A 25,242-nucleotide genomic window follows, 5' to 3' on the forward strand; every position below is an offset into this window, starting at 1 on the left:
TGGTGTGTGCCTGTAGTCCCAGCTACTTGGGAGGCTGAGGCAGGAGGTTTGCTTGAGCCTGGGAGGTCTAAGCTGTAGTAAGCTGTGATCGTGCCACTGCATTCCAGCCTGGGCAGCAGAGCCAGACTCTGTATAAAAAGAAATTAAGGAGCTGGGGGCGGTGGCTCACACCTGTAAACCCAGCACTTTGGGAGGCTGAGGTGGGCAGATCACGTGGTCAGGAGTTCAAGACCAGCCTGGCCAACATGGTGAAACCCCATCTCTACTAAAAATACAAAAATTAACTGGGCATGGCGGCATGTGCCTGTAATCCCAGCTACTTAGGAGGCTGAGGCAGGAGAATTGCTTAAACCTAGGAGGCAGAGGTTGCAGTGAGCCGAGATTGCTCCATTGCACTCCAGCCTGGGTGACCGACCTAGACCCAATCTCAAAAAAAAAAAAAAAAAAAAAAAAAATTAAGGAACTGAGGAGATAGTTTTTAACAGCAGAACGGACACAGCAGAAGACACAACGAATAAATACAACTACAGGTCAATAGAAAATATCCCTAGAAGAGGTAAATGAGTTGTGAAATATTCGTATCATGGAATACCTCTCAAAAAAACAAAAAACAAAAAAATACAAACCACTGATACAACCTGAATGACTCATGTAGAAATCGTGTGACGAAAGCAAAGCACAAAAAAAGTGTATACTCTATGATTCCACTTATGCAAAATTCAAGAACAGCTAAAAATGACCTGTGGGTGATTAATGTCAAACTGGTGGTTATTTCTGAGGGCGGAGGTTGACTAGGTATGAGGAAATATTCGGAGGTGACAGAAAGTTCCATCATTTGATCTGCATGGTGGTTACATGGGTGCATACACGTGGACAAATCCACTGAGCTCTATATGTACAGTTTGTGCGCTTTACGGTGTATAAGAAATAGCTCCATTTAAAAACATACCAAAGATGGCATTTTCCCCCCGATGTGATGTCTGTTATTTACTCCTCCTCATTGTTCCCGAGCTGGGAGGAAGGCCCCTCGGTGTCCTCAGTTGCCTCTATGGATGCTGGAAAGTTTGTCAACGAGGGAGGAACCTGAATGCGCTCAGGAAGCTGCAGAGTACATACCATGAGTTGCAGAGCTGGGCGTGAGAGGAGTCAGGTCTCCTTTGGGGAGCACCTACCCTGAGGTCTGGAGGAAGACACCTGGGACCCTGGCTTTCTGGTGGGTGAGCACACCTCTGCAGCAGCACTAAGATGTGGAAGCAGAGCCTAGGGACCCTGGAAGACTTTGGCAAGATGTGATCTAAAAGTTTTGAAGTAATCAAATATATATATGTATATTTATGTATTTATATATACACACATTTATATATACTTAATATAACTTTATATATATTATACTTAATATTAATATATACTTAATATTAATTAAACATATACATAAATATATAAATATGCTTATATATTATATAATAGCATATTTATATATTGTATAAATAATACATATTTATATTATGTATTTACATATATTTATTTAACATAAAATAGTATTAAATACACATATATTTCTATATCATATATTTTATATATGATATATTTATATATTATATATTTTATATATGATATATTTCTTTATTAAATAAATATATATACACAAACACACACACATACACACACACACACACACACATATATATGGAGAGAGAGAGAGTCCTGTTATATACAGCAGAGAAATGAAAAGGCATACTTTTCCTAGGTGGACAGTTTTTTTTTATTTTCATGGAAGGAGTCAAGGAGAGTTGAGCGTGTCATTCTGGGGTGTTGTGGAAGCATGGCGGCAGGAGTTCTGACCGAGGAGAGGCCAGTGGGGACGCTGGCACAGACCACCCTGCCCTTCACTTCCCATTTCACAGCACTTTGCCAAGTTCCACTGTTCACTCCTCCGAGCCTTAACTTGCCCTTTCAGCATTTTCCTCCAAGTACAGATCAAGCCCTTGAAACAGGCCGTGTGCACTTAGGATGTGATACACTAGATTTTTTCCTTACTGGCCTTCAGTTTAAATTTCTGGGAACATGTTGAGTCTCTGGGGAGTTCAGAGAAGCAGGAAGGACTTAGTAGATAGAACTGGTGGGTGAAGAGCTGACTTTGAAGCGAAGAAGGGTGAAATTTTGTGGCTGATCTGAAAGAAGGTTCTAGAGCCTGTAGGGAGGTATGGCCCTTTTAGTGGCTAGAGATTAGTGCAAATTTTTAGCCAAATCAAGTTTTTGAACAGCTTTCTTTCAAAGCATTTGGAACATTCTCAGTTGAACAAGTACACGTAGCTGGCCTGGCATGACTACAGGGTCTACATTGTAGACAGATCAAAGGTGGAGGATATTTAAGCACACCCCAGGTTATTCCTTAGGTAACCCCTTGAAGTATATCATTATCTAAAATGAGCATGTCCTTACTGAAGATACATAGGATGAGGCAGACCTGATGGAGACCCTAGGAAATTATAAATATGTCATAAATATGAAAGTGTAAATCATGCATGCAAATGGTTTAAAGAATAATAAAAGATTACTTATGAAACGACTACTAAACTTAAGGAACACCAACCTTTTTTTTTTTTTTTTTGAGGCAGAGTCTTGCTCTGTCACTAGCCTGGAGTGCAATGGTGCGATCTTGGATCACTGCAACCTCTGCTTCCCAGGTTCAAGCAATACTCATGCCTCAGCCTCTTGAGTAGCTGGGATTACAGGCGCCCTCCACCACGCTCTACTAATTTTTTGTAGAGATGGGGTTTCACCATGTTGGCTAGGCTGGTCTCGAACTCTTGACCTCAGGTGATCCGCCCGCCTCAGCCTCACAAAGATAAGGTCACATTCTAAGGTACTGGAGGTTAGAAAATCCTATTTTTTTTATAGGAGAGACAGAATTCATCCTATAACACGAGGTGATTAGGGATCATTTAATGAAGGGGCATCGCAAAGATTTTGTCAAGATTAAGGGATTCCAAGAAAGGACAAAGAAGCACCCAGGGCCAGCAGCAGCCAGGACCCATGAATGCCCCTAGGCCCTAAGAGGCAAAGGGCAGGAGTGGCTCCTGAGGGTAACCAGTGGTTCAATGGCAGGTTGCCACTGCAGCCTCAGTCTCTCCCTGCCAGCCAGGCCCCAGTGGCTGAGCCCGGTCAGTAGCCAACAGACAAGGGCACCTATTGCAGCGGCCACAAGTGCCAGCACTGAGGTGGAGTGCTCACAGCATCTGGAGGGGCACAGACGGTTCCAGGCGCTGGTTGTGGCTATGCCCAGCTGTGTGTCTTCATCTGTGTGGTCTTCTTACAGCCACATCTAGGGTGGCCCCTGAGGCTCCAAGAAGTGTGCTCTCTGTAAAGATTCTGGTCTTGGGCCAGGGGCAGTGGTTCACGCCTGTAATCCCAGCACTTTGAGAGGCCAAGGCGGGAGTTGATCACCCAAGGCCAGGAGTTCAAGACCAGCCTGGCCAACATGGTGAAACTCTGTCTCAACTAAATACAAAAAATTAAATGGGTATCGTTGCAGGCACCTGTAATCCCAGCTACTTGGGAGGCTGAGGCAGGATAATCACTTCAACCCAGGAAGCGGAGGTTGCAGTGAGCCTAGATCACACCACTGCACTCCAGCCTGGGCAACAAGAGCCAAACTCTGTCTGAAAAAAAAAAAAAAAAAAAAAAAAGGCCAGGCGTGGTGGCTCATGCCTGTAATCCCAGCACTTTGGGAGGCTGAGGCGGGCAGATCACCTGAGGTTGGGAGTTCGAGACTAGCCTGACCAACATGGAGAAGCCCCGTCCCTACTAAAAAATAAAAAATAAAAAAAAAATTAGCCAGGCGTGGTGGCGTATGCCTGTAATCCCAGCTACTCAGGAGGCTGAGGCAGGAGAATCCCTAGAACCCGGGAGGCGGAGGTTGTGGTGAGCCGAGATCTCGCCATTGCACTGCAGCCAAAAAAAAAAAAAAAAAAAAGATTGTGTGTGGTCTCCCCAGAGAAGAGCCCAGCTGTGAACAGTGGCTGTCAGGGCAACTGATTGCTTTGTCTCTCTGCTTCTTTAGGTTACCCACATTTTCTAATGTTAAACCTTTTGTAGATATGGGTGGTTGGGGTGGGAGGAGAAAACCGCCTGTCTTTCTCTCTATGTGGAGTGTGAGGACTGCTTCACACCTTGCAGTGTCTTGGCACAGTCCCTTTAAGGTCTGGGGCAGTTACTGGGGTCTGGATTCCACTCCTCCTGGGTCCCAGGAGCTAACTGCCCTTGTTCTGCCCAGAGCAGCTGTGTCTCATAGAACATAATCACCTTCAGTTGTCTTGTTGTGAAATGGGTCTGTCAGCCCTTCCAATGACTTAAGGCTGATGCGAAGACCTAATGGAATCTTGCAAGGGGAGGCCCATTGGAAATTGTGAATGTAATTAGGTGGGTTACTGCTGCTGTGCTGAAGGGTTTCCTGGAGAGATGAGCTGTAAAATTGGTTTGGAGACACAGTGCCACCTGGTGGCTATTTGTCATATTGCATGGCATTTAATTAATTAATTAATTAATTATTTTACCCCCACTATGTTTCAAGATAAGGATTGTGGATTTTCATTCATAGGCCAATGAGCTACCCCATCCTGAGAGCGCATCAGGGCCTGAGTGGGCGCAGGGACATCTGAAATCACCAGGGAGCATTTAGTCAGAGGGAGGCCAAAGCCCGTGGACAGGAAATTTAACGGCAGGGCGCTTAGGCTGCCCACCAGGTAGACTGGCCAGGTCCACCCGCAAGTCTCTGACCTCCCTCTGCCAGTTGGCAGGGGATCAGTGGAGCAGAGCCACTTAAACCGGAGAGTCCTTCGTGGTCCGTTGCTCCAGGTGGCTTCTTTTGGGGAATCCCAGGTGTCTGCTGTCACCCTGCCTCAGAGTCCTCACTCTCCCAGAACGTGGCTTTCAGTGCCAGTGTGGACGATTCCCGACACAGTCCCTTCCTGCCCCTGCTCCATCCCTTTGGGGTGTTCTCAGCCTGGAACTCACCTGTGACCAGGCAGAGTCCTAAAGGGAACAGGTAAGGACCCTACAGCCTGGATCTGGGTCGTGGCCATGCTCTGCTGGCATACCACCCTTGGTGTGTCCCAGGATTGGCTGCTGTGACCCTGGCCCCAGCTGCTCCTGTCCCAAAGCTGGATCCCTACTCTCTGGTCACCAAGTAAGTTTCAGGCCTCTCTCCTCGCGATTGCAGCCCCTACCCACCCTCTGTTGGCTTTGTCCTGAGCACCCCAATATACCCTCCACCCACTAACAACAACCTCTCAAAAGACAGTTCCCTTGCAGGCTCCAGGCCTGCCTTGCCTGCCTGCTTCGGTGACCCCCTAAGTTCTGACCTGACATCATGCCTCCACGGTCGCAGGACGGGACCACCAGCCTGGTCCTGGGGTAGGCTGGGCTCCAGGTGATCAGTGATCCTGGGCATTTTGCTTTCTAAATCAGGATTTACAGATGTGCATATGTGTACCCTATATATGTCATTTTGTAAATGATTTAGGTTCAGGGAAGAAATTTTTGCCCTCTTTCATCTATAAATATTAGAAAAGCTTGAGTCGTTACAATATTAGTGCAAAAAGGTACCCTATGCTTTCCGAGTGTCCAAGATTCATTTACTGGTTTTCGTTGGTTTGTTTTTTCTTTTTTTGAGATGGAGTCTCGCTCCGTCGCCCAGGCTGGAGTGCAGTGGTACGATCTTGGCTCACTGCATCCTCTACCTCCTGGATTCAAGAGATTCTCCTGCCTCAGCCTCCTGAGTAGCTGGGATTATAGGTACATGCCACTACACTCGGGGAATTTTTGTATTTTTAGTAGAGACGGGGTTTCCCTATGTTGGCCAGGCTGGTCTCGAACTCCTGACCTCAGGTGATCCACTCACCTCGGCCTCCCAAAGTGCTGGGATTACAGGCGTGAGCCACCGCGCCCGCCCTCATTTACGGTTTTGTATAAGAAAAAGGAGACTACACGAAGTGCCCACCTCCAAGGAGAGCATGGCGTTTTAAATGCTTTTTGCTTTGAGAATTGAAGGAAAGGCTGAAATAAGGTGGATACCTGGGCAGAGGTTCTCCGCATTTGTTAGAAGCAATGTGGAAGCTAAAATTCCAGCTTAGCTGCGTGGGTGGGGATGGTGGGGGCGGGGGTGCAGGGGAGAGCTGGGGATGGGGTTGGGAGGGGTCTGAGGCCAATGAAATCAGTCTGGAAGGGGCTGATTCTCACACACCCCTAACTCTAGAGCTGCTAGCCACACGTGGCTATTCAAGTTTAAATTAATTATAATTAAATAGCATTACAAATTCAGTGTCTCAGACACAGAGGGCCACGTTTCGAGTGCCCAGCAGCCACATGTGGCCAGTGCTGCCATGTTGGACAACGCAGATTATAGAATATTTCCATCCTTGCAGCACTGTTCTAAAGGGTCGTCCAGTCCTGCTCTCGTGGGTGGAGGTGAAGTGGCCAGGTCAGCCTTGTATACAATGGAGGTGGTTTTCAGACTGAGTTCCTGAGCACATAGGCATACAATGTGAGTGTGTGTATGTGGGGGTTAGAGGCATTGCAGCTCCTGTTTCCTGCTGAGTCGTCACCCTACAGAGCAGGGAAGCTTCTGGAAGTCTGACCTGGGAACGTGGAGAACCCCAGGCTACGTAGCTTCTGGGCTGGCTCCAGGCCATCCTCACTGTCAAGGAGAGACCCCACACAGATGAGGGGTGGGGCTGCAAGGGCCCCCAGTGCAGAGCACAGGACAGAAGCACCAGCACCTTCCAGAAAAACCTTTATTTCCAAGGGGTGGCCCATTTGGCCTGCTGCAGTTACCCCTCCTCCGGGACATTGAGCTTCTCCTTCACCCCACAGGCCACTACGGCGAAAAAGAACTCCGGGAAGAAGGTGCGGATGTACACGGCAGCCTTGGGAATGGGGTTGGCCATGAACACCTCTTGCTTCTTCCTCCGCACGGTGCGCATCACCTCCTCTGCCACCTCCACGGGGTGCACGCCGTAGGTCAGCTTCCTGAAAAAGACTGAACGGCCCCCGTTGGGGGTGGGGTTATGGCCTCAGTGGGGAGCCGGCTGGTCAGAGCCCTGCACGTGCACAAAGGCTGGGGGGCGGGAAGCGTGGGCTGTCCCCGGAGTCACAGGTTCCAGGCCCCCTCCGTCACCTGCGGGCCACGGCGCCCAGCGGGAGACACTCCACTCTCTGGGCTTCCTTCTGCCTCTTCGTCTTTAAATAAGGTGGACCTGGTGTCCTGCCCTGATAATTTCGCAGGGCGGTTATGTGTGGGGGAAGGGATGCAAAAGAGGTTAGGATCTAAGAAGGTGCCAGGTGGATTAAGGGGCTGTTTGTGACGGTCGTGAAGCTGTGTGTGTCAAAAGCATCCTGGAACCCCTGGTCTGCCCCCTATCTTGGATCATCTTGGTTCCTCAAGGTGGAAGCCTTGGGCAAGGTGTAGCGCCTGTACGCTTAGAGTATCCTAGAGTAGTGGCCATAATAAGGTGCACTGATAGATAGAAGGGCTGGTTGCTATTCCAGAACCTTCAGTCCTCCCAACAACCCTAAGAGGTAGGTATTGCTATTGCTAGTATCCGTCATTTTCTAAAATGAAAATAATAATACTAATAAATAACAATAGCAATACCTACCTCTTAGGGAGGCACGAAGTGATTAAGGGACTTGCTCACGTCCAACCCTCTAATATGTGGCAGAGGCCGGCTTCCAGTGCAGACTTTTTTTTTTTTGACAGAGCCTCGCGCTGTCGCCCAGGCTGGACTGCAGTGGTGCGATATCGGCTCACTGCAAGCTCCGCCTCCCGGGTTCAAGTGATTCTCCTGCCTCAACCTCCCAAGTAGCTGGGACTACAGGCACGCACCACCATGCCCGGCTAATGTTATGTATTTTTAGTAGAGACGGGGTTTCACCATGCTGGCCAGGATGGTGTCGATTTCCTGACCCCGTGGTCCTCGCCCGCCTCAGCCTCCCAAAGGGCTGGGATTAACAGGCGTGAGCCACTGCGCCGGGCCCAGGTGGCCTGGCTTTAGACTCTCGGTCTCCACTCTGTGCACGGGAAAGGGGGAGCAGGAAAGTTCTTCAATCCCATGACATCTGGGAAACAGGTCCAGAGACAGGCAGTTGCTTGCCGAGGTGGCAGAGGAAGCCGAGTGGCTGAGCTCAGCGGGCGCATGGGCCGTAGGCTGCAGGGAGGATTTTGTCTACCGGGTGCCTCGGGCCTAAAGGTTTGCGGCCCCCGCCCTGCTGTTGGGGGTTGCTGAGCCTCTTCCACTCCCACCCCCAGACTCATGATTCAGGAGTACCCATCTGAAGGTCATTCACCCCCCAGTGACACCGGACTGTTCCCGAGGCTCCCAGGGGCCCCAGCTTCCCTCTGAAGTCTCACATTTCCAAATGGAGGCTTCCCAGTTTCCTTGCTCTGGATACACGTGGTACGACCGGACGAAAGTCGGGCTCACGGTGCTGATGACAACGTCGTATTCCTCCACTTCGGCTCGGAGGCAGTCAAAGAAGCCCAGGGCTGCGTGCTTGGAGGCAGCGTCTGCAGGAGAAACCATCCGGAGGTGGGCGCAGGACACTCCCGGGCCCGGCTTCCCGGTGGGCATGCGCATTGGAAGCAGGGGGGCCCACAGACACATTTCCTGCAAGCTCAGAGCTGAGAGGGTCCTCAGGAATCTGCCCCTCACTTTACAAATGAGCACAGAGAGCCCTCGGGAGTGGTGGACATAGAGCTGGAACTGAATTGAGCTTAGCCACTTGCTGGTGGTGTGACCTGACCTTGGGCAAATCACTTTGCCTCTCTGAGACTCAGTTTTCTTATCTTTAAAATGGGAGTAATATTTCCCTTGCCAAATTACTGTGAAGATCAAATGAGAAAACATACAGAATGCTGGCACCAACATGAATTCCCCTTCCTTCCTGGGAAGGCTGATGCCTACGAAACTTGTCCAGGGTCTGGGGCCAGCTGGTGGCTGCAGTGAGCCTGAATCACAGATATCCCCTCTCCCTTCCTGTTTCCCTTCTCCTCCGAGAGCCCATCCAAGTCATCCACTCACCAAATTCAGTTCAAATCATAGAAGCCATGGGTTGGGCAAAAAAGGATCATTCCAGGAATTCCAAAAAGAAGGGAGTGGACATTGCTTAGACCTTTGGGAAGTTAGAGCCACATCTGGGGTGTGATGCACCCCAACTTCACATTTTAGGGATGTCAGTCAGAGGCGGAAGGGGCAGAAGGTGGATGTACTGTGGTTCCTACCACCGTGCCCAGATGCCTTCAACCAGAACCCTTTCCTGGTCTCCCTGACATCATGACCAGCAAGCTTCCAGTTCTCTCCAATGAGGCCTTTTTTTTTTTTTTTTGAGACGGAGTCTCACTCTGTCGCCCAGGCTGGAGTGCAGTGGTGCGATCTCGGCTCACTGCAACCTCCGTCTCCCAGGTTCAAGCAATTCTCCTGCCTCAGCCTCCTGAGTAGCTGGGTTTACAGGCACACACCACCATGCCCAGCTAATTTTTGTATTTTTAGTAGAGATGGGATTTCACCATGTTGGCCAGACTGGTCTCGAACTGCTGACCTCAGGTGATCTGCCTGTCTTGGCCTCCCAAAGTGCTGGGATTACAGGCGTGAGCCACCGTGTCCTGCAGAACCATGCGCTTTAAATGGATGCATAGTGTGGTATGTGAATTACACCCGCCAATGCAAGTGTTAACAAAAAAAGGTCTACCAGCTTGTTTTTCATTCATCCACCATGCCTTGATTCCTTCAGTATTCAACAGTGAAGCCCCTGCTCTGGTGGGTGAGGAGCTGGGGACCCAGAGGTGGACAGAGGCAGCTCTGGCCTCACGGAGTACTCAGTTCATCAGTGGGGCAGATACATGGACAGGTGACTTTCCACGTGGTGTTTTTTGTTTTGTTTTATTTTGTTTTGTTTTGAGAGGGAGTCTTGCTCTATTGCCCAGGCTGGAGTACAGTGGCTCGATCTCAGCTCACTGCAACCTCTGCCTCCCGGGCTCAAGCAATTCTCCTGCCTCAGCCTCCCGAGTAACTGGGATTACAGGTGCCCACCACCACACCTGGCTAATTTTTGTATTTTTAGTAGAGATGGGTTTCACCATGTTGGCCAGGCTGGTCTCAAACTCCTGACCTCAAGTGATCCACCCGCCTCGGCCTCCCAAAGTGCTGGGATTACAGGTGTGAGCCACTGTGCCCGGCCCCATGTGGCATGGTTGATGCAGGAAAAGGGTGGGTGCCTGCAGCGGGAGGGACACATGGCAGGCTGCATCCCCTTTCGAGTCTGTGTGCCAGGTTCTGAGCCTGAGAGCCCCCATCTCCTTGCCTGAGTGGATGGTAAAGGAACTGTGCTGAGGTGCTCAGGGACATTGCGTTCCTTTGGTCAAAAGAAAGAAACCTCTGAGTCAGCAGACCCCAGGTCACTCCCACGCCAGCCCCTTGTGTCTGTCCAAAGCCAGATTCAGAGGAAGAAGAGAATTTGGGGCCAGTCCAGGGTGGCATCGCTTCAGTTATGACATTTACGTGGGAAACTCTGTGCCCCTCAATTTCTCAGTGCAGAGAAGCCAGACCGTGGCTGATGGGGGTGGAGACAGCCTTGAGAGAATTCTGAGTCCCCAATGCTGTGTTTTGCAAATATTCCCAGGAAATGCGTGCATTTGTCCAATACGGGTCAGTGGTCAAAGGGCCCATTGTCATGCCCATGCCTCGCTATGTTATGTTGTCTCTGTGTCCCCATCACCTGGCTTTAGGCATTGAAACACTTTGTTGAATGAATGAAGGCAGGAAGCAAGGAAGGTGAAAAGTCACCCAGCTGCTGAAAATAACAAAGTTTAAAAATACAAGGAGCAGTGGGGAGATTCCTAAGTGGGCTGGGGAAGAGAGGAAAATGCGGGATGTGCCAAAGACTGCTGTATGTGGCCCATTCACTCTTCCCTTCTTCCTGGGCCCCCAAGTGCACTGCACTCCCCAGTGTCCCTTGCACTTAGGTGTGACTGAGTTCTCCCAGTACGACGTGAGCAGTGGTGATGCCAGCCTGGGGGCAATGGGATGTCCAATGCCAGCCTGGGGTTTTGGACATTGGGCATGGATCCTCCACAGTCTCTTTCCTCTTCTTGCCAGCAGGGACCTAGCTGTGACCACCCAGAAGATGGTGTTGATGGAATGACTTAGCATGACCCTGGGCCCCCAGTGACGCTGTGGCATGGTGCCACCTGCTTGCCTGGCGCCATTCCCATTGAGGTTACTACATGGAGGAGTAATCAAGTTTTCCCACATCACAGGCTCACAGCACAGTAGGCTTAAACTAGCTAAGGCAAATGGGAAAAGGAAGGTAAAACACTACTAGAGGGGGCGTTCTGGGCTGAATTCTGTTGTCAATCCTCCCAAATTTTGTATGCTGAAACCCAATCCCCAGTGCTCAGAATGTGACTGTATTTCGAGATATTTAAAGAGGTAATTAATATAAAATGAGGCCATTAGGCTGGGCCCTACTCCAATCTGACTGGTGCTGTTATAAGAAGAAGAAATTTGGGGCCGGGTGTGGTGGCTCACGCCTGTAATCCCAGCACTTTGAGAGGCCAAGGCAGATGAATCACCTGAGGTCAGGAGTTTGAGACCAGCTTGGCCAATATGGTAAAACCCTGTCTCTACTAAAAACACAAAAATTAGCTGGGCGTGGTGGTGGGTGCCTGTAGTCCCAGCTACTCAGGAGGCTGAGGCAGAAGAATCGCTTGAACCTGGGAGGCAGAGGTTGCAGTGAGCCAAGATCTTGCCATTGCACTCCAGCCTGGGCAACAGAGTGAGATTCTGTCTCCAAAAAAAAAAAAAAAAAAGAAGAAGAAGAAGAAGAGGAAATTTGGACATACAAGGAGGCAACAGACATGCACATGCACAAAGGAAAGACTGTGTGGGGACACAGCAAGAAGGTAGCTATCTGTAAGCCAGAGAGAGGGGTTCCAGAGAAAACCAACCCTGCCGACACTTTGATCATGGACTTCCAGCCTCCAGAATGAAAAAACAAATTTCTGTTGTGTAAGCCCCAGCCTTGGTATTTTGTTATGGCAGCCTGAGCAAATTCATATGGGGAGCTACTCGTTTTTTTCCCTCCCTTCTTCCCTTCTACCCTTGTACCCATCAAATATTTACTGAGCCCCTAATTTGCACATGGTAGTGTGGGTCATGAAGAAATGTATATGGCATGTTCCCTGCCTCTTAGAACTAGCTCATCAGATGTGGAAATGGCTCCAGAATTTTTCCAGCTAGATCCCAGGAACATACACCTAGAAGTCCTTCTCCTTGAACTTTTGAAAGGACACTCATTTTTGGAGCTGCCCCCACCCTGAATTCTGCCCCTTTCTGTTTTTCCTGGTTCCTTCCTCAGGTCTCCATTGCCCTCCCATTTTGTGATGTGCACCCATCCTTCTCTTTCCCAATGATAATCTTCCCTGACCTTCAAGGGCATCTTTATGGAGGAAGGGGCATTGGAGCTATGACTGTGCATCTTTGTCAGGAGCGTGACCTTCACCTGGCATTGTCAGGTTCACCTAGTGCATGTCCTGCCCACATAGGAGACTGGGAGCTTCACAGACAGAGGGAGCTTATCTTTAATATCTCAGTATCTCCCATAGCCACTTGCATGCTGTAGGCGCTCAAAAAATAGGAACCATAGGGATGAAAGAAAACACAGCAGATGGTGTCATCCTTGGACCCTTTCCCCTGTGACCATCTGCCTAGTCTTAGACATAACAGCTCCTGCCTTATACCATAAGACATACAACAGAAGATTCATATTTTTATCTTAGCAACTTACAAGCTGTACGGAACGGGATTCCAAACTTCCCTTGGATGTTATTCACTAACACTATTTGGCCTGTTCTCCGGGAGATCATGTTGGGAAGCAGGGCTGGAAAACACAGGACAAAGAGTCATGGTTAAAACTTTGTGACTGAGTTAGGCAGCCGCCGGCAGACCCCTCCCCCGGCTCCGCTCCATCATGGGGCTCCGCTCCCTCCGTGGTAATTAGATTGCAGCAGGGCAGCAGAGATGGAATGAACCCTGCAATCGTTTATCCAGCGTTCCTGAAGTGTGGGCTGGTGAATTGCTGGGTGATTTTAAATTGGTGCTTTCCCACCAATGTGCATTTAGTGACACTGATTTCTTTTTATTAAAGGCATGTTTATATTTATTGTGTTTTCCTCTCGACTTTTGTTTAGATGCAGAGGGAACACATGCAGATTTGTTCCATGGGCATATTGCACTCAGGTAGTGCGTGTGGTACCCAATAGAATAGAACAGATGCTGATCTCAGTAGTGAGAAAGTCATTCCCATTTCAATTCTCCTACTATGGCCTCCAGAAGGAAGAAGGAAGTCTCACAATGGTTCTAGTACGTCTTTAACACCTCTCTTGCACGTGCTAATCTTTTAACAAAGAGAGGGAAGATTCTGACGTTCTCAGGCTACCTTGGGAGAACTTACTTTGTTTAATTTTCAGGTTGCCCTTTATTTATTGAGAATGAAAGAGGTTTTAAATTTGTGTTGGTTTTATACAGATTTCCTCCTAAAGTGAATTTAGTTTAAAAATGAGAAAATTCAGAGAAAGATATTAAATTAATAATAGTACAGGCGGAATGGGGATATGGCAAAAAGTGAAAAGACAATACTCAAAGAGTCAACTTTCAGAATGATCTGTGAAACCCAGCACCTCCATGTTAAAGATGGACAAACTGGGCCGGGCGCAGTGGCTCACGCCTGTAATCTCAGCACTTTGGGAGGCCGAGGCGGGTGGATCACGAGGTCAGGAGATGGAGACCATCCTGGCTAACACGGTGAAACCCTGTCTCTATTAAAAGAATACAAAAAATCAGCTGGGCTTGGTGGCGGGTGCCTGTAGTCCCAGCTACTCAGGAGGCTGAGGCAGGAGAATCACTTGAACCCAGGAGGTGGACCCGGGAGGTGGAGGTTGCAGTGAGCTGAGATCATGCCACTGCGTTCCAGCCTAGGAAACAGAGCGAGACTCCGTCTCGGAAAAAAAAAAAATAAGAAAAGAAAAAAAAATAAAAAAGATGGATAAACTGAGGTCCAGAGCTAGGGACTAGACCCAGGGTCCTTAGTGAGGGCTAACCAGGAAGAGAAACCAGGTCTGGCCCTTTTCCACTCCACTTTCTTTGTTCATTGCTTTGATGCCAGTGAACAGTCTCTGTTAAAGGTTGATAGATGACACACTTGTGCTGGCCTGTTTGCTGTGCCCACAGGGACTGGACTGGAGGAAACTGTTGTCTCTGGGACACCATTCTAGAAGCTCTGGAAAGTCATCTTTCTGCCCCAAATGCTTCTTTCTCTTCATCTGTCTTAGCACTCGGAATCCGATTGTTAGAGGTGTCCAGCATGGGAGCTGGTTGTAGAGACGGTAATTGCAAGATCATGCTAGATCTTAGACCTTGCCAGGACACCCCACTCCCTAAATGGAGACGTTCTCCACATTACATTCCCCCTGAGCTTCTACTTTGATAAACTTTTATTTTTTTGGAGAGCAGGGGCTTCAACTTTTCTTTCTTTTAGACGGAGTCTCAGCCCGTCACCCACGCTGGAGTGCAATGGCGTGATCTCGGCTCACTGCAACCTCAGCCTCCTGGGTTCAAATGATCCTCTTGCCTCAGCCTCCTGAGTAGCTGGGATTACAGGTTCCCACCATGATGCCTGGCTAATTTTTGTATTTTTAGTAGAGACGGGGTTTCACCATGTTGGCCAGGCTGGTCTCGAACTTCTGACCTCATGATCTGTCAACTTTTCATTCTACTCTGTGGTCATTTCCAGCCCCATTTCCCAGGCTTCAGACCGGCGTTTGAACTTAGTGGTGAGAAATCTGCACCTGGGTGTCTCCTAGGCCCTTCAGACAGGCTCACATAGGAATCACCGTCTTATTCATTAAAGGGAGACAGCCTCCTGCCTTCCCTGTTTCTGTGGAGGGATTGACAGAATACTGGGTCTCTTGTAATTTGGTAATAAGTCCTTTTTCTTCTTCATTTCTGAGGACAGAATCTTTACCTTTGACCAACTGTCATGGTTAGAAGCAGATCAACCGCAAGGTTGATACAGCAGAATGTACACAGTTGTTGAGACAATTGTTGGAGGATGAGACAATTGTTCAGAGACGTCGAATTGGAGGGAAGCCAGGGACATAAGGAAAGAGAAGTAAAAGGGCAAAGCTTGGGTGGGGAGAGGGGTTTCACAGAGAGGGTGGTTGAAATATGCCAATCAGATACTTCCTGGGTTCCTTTTCCTACATAAACATTGAAAATGGGAATGCTGAAAGCTTTCACCCAATAGGTAGGGAATTTTCTAAGGGGACTGGAGAATTCCATACAGAATAGGATGACTGTCTGGCTATTTAACAGAGCCCTCTGTGGAATCTGGTGGCCCAGATACCCATTGGAAAGTCAAACTTACGAGACCTTTTGTCAATGTGATGGGGCCAAAGTAATTGGCATCCATGATCTTTTTGTCGAGCTCCAGAGAAATCTTATGGGCAGGCCCCTTCACCTTCATGCTGGCATTGTTGATGAGGATGTCTACACAGCCATAGCAATCCAGGACTTCTTTTGCCACATCTGGGACGCAGCTGATGTCTGAGAGGTCCAACAGGACCAGCTTTGGAGTGAATGTCTGCTGAACCAATGACAGAGTCAGGGTATGTGGGATCTCCTCCCTCTTGCAGACCTTGGGAGCCCTCGATCTAAAAGCCACCCATTTTGAAATTCAAAGATCATGAAATGACTGAAAAAAAAAAAGACGAAGAAGCAGAAATGATTCTGGGATGGAGGATATTGCCAGAGAATTCATTCTTGGGGACCAGGGCAAAAACAACAAATCTTGACGTGAATATGCAGCAATAAGTCTAAACTCTTGGCCAAGGTTCCAGAACTGATAAACGAATATCGCCTTTCGCAGCAGTCCCTTTGCAGGTTGGCAATGATTCCAGGGGTGACATCATTACTTTTAACAGTTCTGAGCTCCTTTGTGGAAATTGCTTTTCAACCTGGCTTGCAAGTTGCAAAATAAATAAATAAATAAATCCATCACAGGACTTCATAGCCACATTTTAGAAAACTAAAATCATACACTCAACACAATATTTTTGAAACATCTGCTTACTAAGTGCCAGGCATTGTGTTTAGCCAGACACTTGCTGCATTGACTCTGTTGATCCAGGGATGTGTAGGAGGGTGGACAGATGGGAAAATTGATGACACCGAGTGGTAAATGCAATCCCAGTGTTTGACAAAGACTAGTCCTGAGATATGCCCTTGAAGAGAGGGTTCTGTGGTCAAAATTGCTTGGGAAACACAGACTGTTCTCCAAGTTCTTCTTGGAGATACACAGTGCACATTGGCATATTAAAGGCTCTGAAAAGTCCTGCAGTGAAGAAACTGGACAAGCTTAGCTTAACTCAGTGTTTCTCACACAACTGACCACAAACCCTCGCTTTTACCCAGTGCCTCATCACATCCCTAGAAACACACTTTGGGGCATTCTGTGTTGTCCTGTTTGATTCATCTCCTCAAATATCAGACTTACCCCTGAATTACTTTGAGCTGTTCCTAACCACCAAATGCAACCTCAAAGGTAAAGATTCGAAAAAAGTATCCTGAAGGGAGCTCTTTGACCAATGCTCCAGAAAAACCTTTGGAAACTGCGGCCTCATTGAAAGAAGTGTTCACTTTCTGGGAGACTTCTCGGGAAGGGATCTCATTTGTCTGGTTTCTTTGATGGAGATGTCAGTTAAGGTATTAAAAAAAAAATGGCTGTGTTTGTAATCACAGCCCATACCTGTAACATCCTCTGTCTTCTGGATCCTTCTTGAGTTTGAGTTATATAGGGTCAGGGCAAGGGGCTGTGGCTACAGAACACGATTTTGTCATGGTGGGTAGTCAAAACAAGTCAACCCCTTATGAATGGCAAACATGACCCTATGCCAAGGTCATTGAGTTCATTACCTCACATTCCCCAAAGCAATCACCAAGTTTCCTCCACTTGGTCCAAGAGCTGGTCCTGAATGATCAGTGGAGGCTGGGAGTGCCCAGGAGTTACCCACGCCGACTGCTGGAAGACCTTACCTTGCCGGGGTCAGCCACGCTGATCAAGGCGTCGTATAGGTTCTCCAGCCTCTCCCAGTTCTTTCCACATAGCACCAGCCTTGCCCCACCCGTGTGGAACACCCGAGCACACTCTGTGGGGAAGAAGGAAACGGGGCAGGACACACTGTGTGGGTGGAGCCGCCGACAGTGAACCCCCTCTCTTGGGAACCCATGAATTCAAAAAACTCAGAAGTCTTAGCACCACGAGGTCCTGTAGGGGTCACTTCATTCAACTCCCTCCCCGGGCTGGAATTTTTGTCATTTCCAGCCTCCACTTAGTTGCTTCCGTGAAAGGGAGCTCATGGTGGAGTGAGACCACGCCTCCTTTGTTAGAAAGTTCTGATTGTTGGAAATTCTTCCTTACACTGAACAGAAAGAGGAACCCGCCGACCTGGCCCCCCAGGACCGCAGCCCTAGAGATAGCTCAATCTGAAGATAATGGAGACACGTCACCATGTTTTTTCAAATCAAACATCACCAGTTTCCTCCACATTTTCTCTGGGGATAATACCAGGATTCTTTGTATTTAAAAGTAAACCTACTTTCTGTCTAATTAATTTTCCTCTGGACTGATTCCCTACTCACCCAATGTAGCACTTTCTCAACTGAGTGTTAGCTGGTAGACAAACAGAATTCTTGTGTAGCAATACTAACGGTACTTAAAAGCAATAGAAGTTCACAGATTTGGAGAGTTTCCTTGCTGTAGGAAGATATGTACATATCTCTCTAGTTCATTTAATACTCACAATAACCTTATGAGATAGTATCTTTAGGTTGGGTTCTCAGGAAGCAGACTCTGAGTCAAGGATTCAGGTGGCCAGGATTTACTGAGGGCCTGCTCTTCAGAGACAGGGGAGTGAGGTCATGGAGTAGGGGCCAGGAGAGGATGTGGTCTCAAGAAAGTCTAGCTTTGGCTTGATCCAAGGAAGACTCTGGAGTCTAAACTCTATTGCACAGCTGGAGGCAAGAAGATCAGCCTTTGTACACCAGTGTCAGTCACTGATGTGGGCTGCCCTCTCTGGGGGTGCGTGCATAAGCTGTGTAACTCCTAGGCAGGGCAGCGTCCACTGGCAGAAGACAAGTCTTTGGGAAAGGAGGTACCTGCACGCCATTTGCAATCTGCACGCCGTTTGCAATCTGCACGCCATTTGCAATCTGCACGCCATTTGCAATCTGCACGCCATTTGCAATCTGCACGCCATTTGCAGCCAGCGTTTACAGTGCCTGGGAAATGGATGAGCTGACCAAGTACGGGGATCTGGAAGAGGCACCAACAGCACCGACTCCAGGGAAGAACCTATTATTGTCTCATTTACACCATGAGGTGGTGGACTCAGACTGGCTGGGAACATGGAAGGACAGCCTGGCAGCCTGGTGCCCAGTGGAGGCTGGGTATCCCAAGTGCTGTGGCTCCAAGTGAACTCAGGGCTGCGTGATTTTCTCCAGCAGGGCCCAGAGCCTGCTGCAGGTGGAGAGAAGGGACTGGCTGGACAGGACTGTTGGTCGGGGCTTGGTAAGTGGGCATGATGGGTAGGGAAGTCGTGATATTGGAGAGATGGAGGAATTGAGGTGCTGGACTACGAAGTGTAAATCAGGTGGGAGCAGGAGTGAAGGCAGAAAAGGCCAAGAGAGGACCCAAGCAGAGAGTTGTGGGGATAAGAGGTCTCCACGAGGCCTGAAAACAGGTGTACCGGGAATCCCTGAGAGAGCTGGGAGGACGGTGCTGGGAGAGCTCAGTCTGCTGACGGAGGGAAACCCGAATCCAGAAGTAACTGGGTTAACAATGTCACCTTGAATTGTTAGGGCTGCAGAGAAGGAAAGAGTCCTCTCAATGCAGGTGTTTTATTTATACAGCTCATGATGAGTCTCGATGACAAAATCCAATAAAGATGTCAATCTGTCTCCAAGTTAAATTGATCCGGTAAATCAGGATCCCAACAGGTCTTGTGAAATGTCAGAAAAAGTCTACACGTTATATGGCATATTTTGCACACTTTAATTGGAATACTCTATGAAGGAAAGCAAAGAACATTTCGAAAAACAATTGTTAAAATATATTGTAAAACTACAGAAATTAAAGAGTCAGCCGTTCAAGTCTAGATAGAAATATTGATAATAAATAGAGTCAGGTATTGAGGAGAATTTAGTGTATGATAAAGTTAACATGTTGAATCAATGGGAAAAGGACGTATTACATAAAGAGTGGGGGCCGGGCGCGGTGGCTCATGCCTGTAATCCCAGCACTTTGGGAGGCAGAGGTGGGCAGATCACTTGAGGTCAGGAGTTTGAGACCAGCCTGGCCAACATGGCGAAATCTCGTCTCTACTAAAAATTCAAAAATTTAATCCCAGCTACTTGGGTGGCTGAGGCAAGAGAATCTCTTGAACTCAGCAGATGGAGGCTGCAGTGAACTGAGATCACGCCACTGCACTCCAGCCTGGGCAACAGAGAGAGACTCTGTTTAAAAAAAAAGGGGGTGGTATTTGAATCCCTATTTGGGAGGGAAAAAAAGCTGGATGCATTACACCAAAATACACTAAATAGTGAAATATAAAAACAGAACCAAAACAGAACTAGAAGAAGGTAGAGATGAATATATACCTTTCATTGGGGAGGGCTCCTGAGCATCCATTGAAGGAAAAAAATCCTAACAGAAATGATTTATGGATTGTACCCTTTTTAAAAAACCTTCTTGACTGGGCGTGGTGGCTCATGCCTCTAATCCCAGCCCTTTGGGAGGCCGAGGCAGGTGGATCATGAGGTCAAGAGATCGAGACCATCCTGGCTAACATGGTGAGACCCCGTCTCTACTAAAAATACAAAAAATTAGCTGGGCGTGGTGGCGGGTGCCTGTCGTCCCAGCTACTTGGGAGGCTGAGGCAGGAGAGTGGCGTGAACCCGGGAGGTGGAGCTTGCAGTGAGCTGAGATTGCACCACTGCACTCCAGCCAGTAGAGACAAAAAACAAACAAACAAAAAACCCCAGAAAAACAGAAAAACAAAACAAAACAAAACAAAACAAAAACCTTCTTACAGAAAAAAAAAAAGAAAGAAAAACACCCACAAATAAAGGACAAGACAAATTTAGAAAAAGTGTTTATAATCTATATGTCAGAAAAGGGTTAATTTGATATATGAAAAAACTCTTACAAATCAATTAGAAAAAAGATAAAGATGCTAATAAAGAAATTGGTTAAGGAGATGAGTAAGCAATTCACAAAAAATGTATCAAGATACAGAAGATGAGTGAATATCAGTAATACCTAAATGCAAACTAAAACATGGGACGGTTCCCTGCTGCCAGGAGCCCAGCTTCCTGTCTTATGGGCAAGATCCTGGGCCCAGCCAATGCCCTGAGGGCAGAGGAAAGGAAAGCCGGGACCTCTCCATCGGGGGTGGCCTGCGGAGCCAAGGAAGTCACAGCCATCAATGGCCAGGGTAGGTCATGAGTTGGTTGAGAGCTCATCTGAAGTCAGCCCAAGAGGACCTCTCGGAAGGTCAGTGGAACTCCAGAGGACAGGGTTGGTGGGGAGTAGACTGCCCGGGAACCAGCGGGTGAGGAAGGATTAAGCGAGTGGAGAAAAAACCCACATCTCCCATTTCACAGAAATGAATAATCCTAGGGAGGCCTCTGAAAGGCGCATAATAGTGCCCACAAGAGAAAGATTCAGACCCAGTTTTAAACAGGGACCAGGCCGATGGACCTTGAAGCCATCTTATAGCGCTGTCAGTCGGGTGAGGGTTTTTCTTGCTTTCCTGTCTTGCCTCATTCCAGTCCCTGAGGCCCTAGAAGCCTAAGAAACAGCAAGAAGCTTCCCTCCAACTTGCACTAGCTGTGGGGAGGAGCAGAGAGGAGGAAAGAAAGTTCGAATTCAATGAAAATGGCCATGTTATCAGGTGTTAAACTGGGCATCCCAATTCCCGAATCAATGCTCTCTTTCGGGACCCACCATGACCAAAGGATTTTGCATAATCTAGTAGTAATCAGAGGCCGGGTGCGGTGGCTCACACCTGTAATCCCAGTACTTTGGGAGGCCAAGGCGGGTGGATTACCTGAGGTCAGGAGTTTGAGACCAGCCTGGCTAACATGGTGAAACCCCTTTTTACTAAAAATACAAAAAAATATTAGCCAGGCATGGTAGTATGTGCCTGTAATCCCAGCTACTCGGGAGGCTGAGGCAGGAGAATCGCTGGAACCCGGGAGGCAGAGGTTGCAGTGAGCCGAGATCACGTCATTGCACTCCAACCTGGGCAACAAGAGCAATAGCAAAACTCCGTCTCAAAAAAAAAAAAAAAAAAAAAAGTAATCAGAAAAGGCGGGAACAACCTGATTTTTTTTCCCTCAAGCTGCAGAGGAAGGACGCTTCCCTCTGAATACATTTCAGGTGGACTGTCTCACGACACCCTTGATTTATGCTTGCTCATGACGGGTTACTCACATAAGCATCCCCCTGAAAGGAAAGGAAGGATGCATCCACACAGGGTGTCCCCAAGCATGTGGGGTTCTAGGTGTATCTTGTGTTCTTTTTACTTAAAAAAATTCTTTTAAATACATATGGCTTTTATAACAGAATTCACTAAAAGAAACTTCCGTGGGCAGCAGAGTCTAGCCTTTCCGCATTTCAGCTGTCATTCTGGAGCAGAATGAAGGTTGGATTTTACAAATGAGAGGAGTGAGGTTCAATGGGTTGAAATGAATCACCTGGAGTCTGGCCAGCAGGGAAGCCAGGATGTGACCCCCACAGGAGTCTGACATCCAGGTGGTGAGTAACGCATTTTCCACACTAGGCTCCTCTTGGCCAATGCCCACTGCTGAGAAAGGGACACCTTGAGGGTGAGGGTGCATTTTCACTCCTCGCTCCCTCCCTCTTGTGATGATGAGCTTTTTTTTTTTTTGAGATGGAGTTTCATTCTTGTTGCCCAGGTTGGAGTGCAGGGGCGCAATCTTGGCTCACTGCAACCTCTGCCTCCCGGGTCCAAGTGATTCTCCCGCCTCAGCCTCCCGAGTAGCTGGGATTGCAGGTGCCTGCCCCTACGTCTGGCTAATTTTTGTATTTTTAGTAGAGACAGGGTTTCCCCATGTTGGCCAGGGTGGTCTCGAATTCCGACCTTAGGTCATCTGCCTGCCTCGGTCTCCCAAAGCGCTGGGATTACAGGCCTGAGCCACCACACCTGACCCCAGAGCATTATTTGCAGCAGGGCACTGGAGTAGGTGAGGGGCCTGCGAGCAGGAGCCAGATCAAATCTCTGGCGTTGGCCTTGTTAGAACAGACAGCTGGGAGCATTCTTCCCCATCACGCCATTTCCCTTCTCCGCTAACACCTTGCGTTGCCCAGGTGTGCCTGGGAGGCGGGAGCCCAGCGGCATGCTCAGTGCCTCAGTGCTGCTGCAGCCAAGCCTAGAGGCACTGCTCCCAAAGAAGTCATTTCTGCTGAAACCAAGTCTTTGGTATACCCGAGTGTCCTTATTTCTATTCTTTTATCAGCTCAGCATGTATCTAGCACTTTGGTACCCGGCTTTTTCTTTTTGATTCAATAAACATAAATTGAGCCCTTCTTTCTGTATTTCATCAATCTAAGATGCCATCGATGATGAGCTGTTGCCTGATTTCAGAGATAATACATGACTTTTAATTTTAATTTTAATTTTTTGGGGGACAGGGTCTCACTCTGTCGCCCAGACTGGAGTGCTGTGGTGTGATTTCAGCTCATTGCAACCTCCACCTCCCGGGTTCCAACGATCCTCCCACCTCAGCCTCCTGAGTAGCTGAGAATGCAGGCGCATGTCACCACACCCGGCTAAGTTTTACGTTTTCTGTAGATATGGGGGGGTCTTACTATGTTGCCCAGGCTGGTCTCGAACTCCTGAGTTCAAGTGATTCAGCTACCTCAGCCTCCCCAAAGTGCTGGGATTACAGGCATGAGCCACAGCGACATTTTAAAAGGTGGCCTATGGGGATTGTAAGATGCTATGGATTGAAAGACAATCAGTCCGATTTCAGAAATGTTGAAAGGAGAGAAACTGTGCCTTTGAGGTGACAGCACACAGGCAGGGCTGACGTTCAGCTGTACCCTCTGAAGCAGCTCAGGTGCAGGGGTTGGGTATTCTGAAATTCTTTTTTCAAATTAATTAAAAATAAATTGATTATTAATTTAATTAATTAAATCAATTATTAATTAAATTAGTTAATTAAAATAAATAAATTTATTTTTGAGATGGAGTCTCACTCTGCCACCCAGGCTAGAGTGCAGTGGCATGGTCTCAGCTCACTGCAATCTCCGTCTTTTGAGTTCAAGCAATCCTCCTGCCTCAGCCTTCCAAGTAGCTGGGATTACAGGTGACAGCCACCATGCCCAGCTAATTTTTGTATTTTCAGTAGAGACGGGGTTTCACCATGTTGGCCAGGCTGGTCTCGAACGCCTGACCTCAAGTGATCCACCTGCCTTGGCCTCCCAAAGTGCTGGGATTACAAGTGTGAGCCACTGAGCCTGGCCTTGATCAACACTCTTGTTGCAGACACAGTGGGTACAAGGTGACAGGATTCCTGGCTTGGCCGAATCCTGGAGGTTTGGAGCGAGGACTAGATGCCCTGACCTTTGTCTGTCTGTTTGATTTCCCTAGTAAACAACTTGGCGTGGCACTCCCTGCTGCTCCCGGTGCCACCCATGGGGTTCATGCAGGTTCCATGGCAGCAGGGTGTGCAGTGGCTGTGCAAAGCCTGCATCATCCTCTCCGCACCCTGGACTTGAGACACGCAGCAGTTGGAGCCTGGAATCACTGTCGTCAGCAGCGTGGGGAACTAGGCGTTTATTTAAGGTCACACACGTCCAGCATCTCAAGTTACTGCTAAGTACTGGAAATGTATTTTTTTCTTCTTTGCATTTCTTTCCAGGGTGGGTCAATGAGATATAGTAAAAAAAAAAGAACAGTGACAGTAGACACGACAAGCTAGGCCCTGAGGTTCTGCAAAGGCTGTTTCCCTCATAAGATGCATTTCCTGGGTACGTGGTTTGTGTCATGTGTGACTACAACTGAATGAGGTGTTTTAAAAATGAATGAGATGATTAAAACAAATACACATCTCTCAACGATCAATAAAACTGTGTTTCTACCTAATAAGACACAAAACTAGCAAGGCTACAGAAGAACTGAGCAGCCTCGCCGACCAACAGGATTGAATCCACACGTATAGGACAATGGCAGAACGCACATTCTTTCCAAGCACTCGCGGAACCCATACAGAGATAGATCATAAGAAAAACCTCAGCAAATTTCAGAGAATTGAAATCATGCAGAGCATGTTCTCCAACCATGTTGGGATCAAACCGGAAAACAATAAAACAAATTTGCAAGAACACACTTATCCAAACGAGGGCCTTCCCTGATCACCTGTCACTTTTAGAAGTTATTCATTAAATACACATTTTCTGAGTATGTCAACCAAGCATTGAGCTAGGTGCTGAGGCTGCTGGATGAACAAAACACAGGCTCCAGCACCGGGAAGCCTGTATCTAGTGGACTCACAGAGAAACACACAGATACAGCATGAGAAATACACTAATGCGGTATGCACTTGCAAGGGGCTAGTTAAGAAACTGGTCCCACAAGGATCATTCAAGAGGAAGGAGCAATTAAAGGTGTCAGGAAAGGCTCCAGGTAGAGGCTGTATCAGGGAATCACGTATTAGCAGCTTGGTGCAATGCCAGACAAAGATGCACCATTTGGAGAGCAAATTTTCCCCAAAACCTTCTGTTCTGAATGGCTTTAGGTGGGCATCTCTTTTCCAGCTCTCCAGGGCAGCACACTCCCTGTTGTCTTGTGTCTGGTCTGATAGACAGACGTGTGTGCCCTGGCTTGCCCCTGAAGAAGAAGGAGTTTGAGTTTGTGTACCTCGCTCCCCTTTGATGCAGGATATCCTCTCTGGGAATTGTGTATGGGGCCACTTAGAGAGAGAGCTTAGTCTATCTGCCTTATGCTTTGTTTTTTATCTTACAAGATGGACCCGGGTTGATCACCCACTGAAATCTAAGCCATCCTCAAAGCGTGCGGATTGGCTCCCACTGGGATGCCGAAGA

The 25,242-nt window shown here is 48.1% G+C and overlaps 1 protein-coding gene across 2 annotated transcripts in view; it reads right to left on the reverse strand.

The window, feature by feature from the left end:
• Positions 1 to 6,776: 6,776 nt before the first annotated feature.
• The window catches only part of DHRS7C (dehydrogenase/reductase 7C), a 19,961-nt gene continuing 1,495 nt past the window's right edge, over positions 6,777 to 25,242 (reverse strand). The window contains exons 3-7 of one of the 2 annotated variants that reach the window (XM_015118595.3): positions 17,148 to 17,260; positions 15,486 to 15,696; positions 12,844 to 12,936; positions 8,411 to 8,566; positions 6,777 to 7,039 (exon numbers count right to left, since the gene is read on the reverse strand). In XM_015118595.3, coding sequence (XP_014974081.3) covers positions 6,831 to 7,039; positions 8,411 to 8,566; positions 12,844 to 12,936; positions 15,486 to 15,696; positions 17,148 to 17,260 — 782 coding nt within the window. In that variant the 3' untranslated portion in view covers positions 6,777 to 6,830. Of the gene's footprint in view, positions 7,040 to 8,410; positions 8,567 to 12,843; positions 12,937 to 15,485; positions 15,700 to 17,147; positions 17,261 to 25,242 lie in introns of both variants that reach the window. The other variant, XM_015118594.3, reaches the window with a different exon arrangement.

This window comes from Macaca mulatta, chromosome 16, assembly GCF_049350105.2.
Source record: "Macaca mulatta isolate MMU2019108-1 chromosome 16, T2T-MMU8v2.0, whole genome shotgun sequence".
NCBI lineage: Eukaryota > Metazoa > Chordata > Mammalia > Primates > Cercopithecidae > Macaca > Macaca mulatta.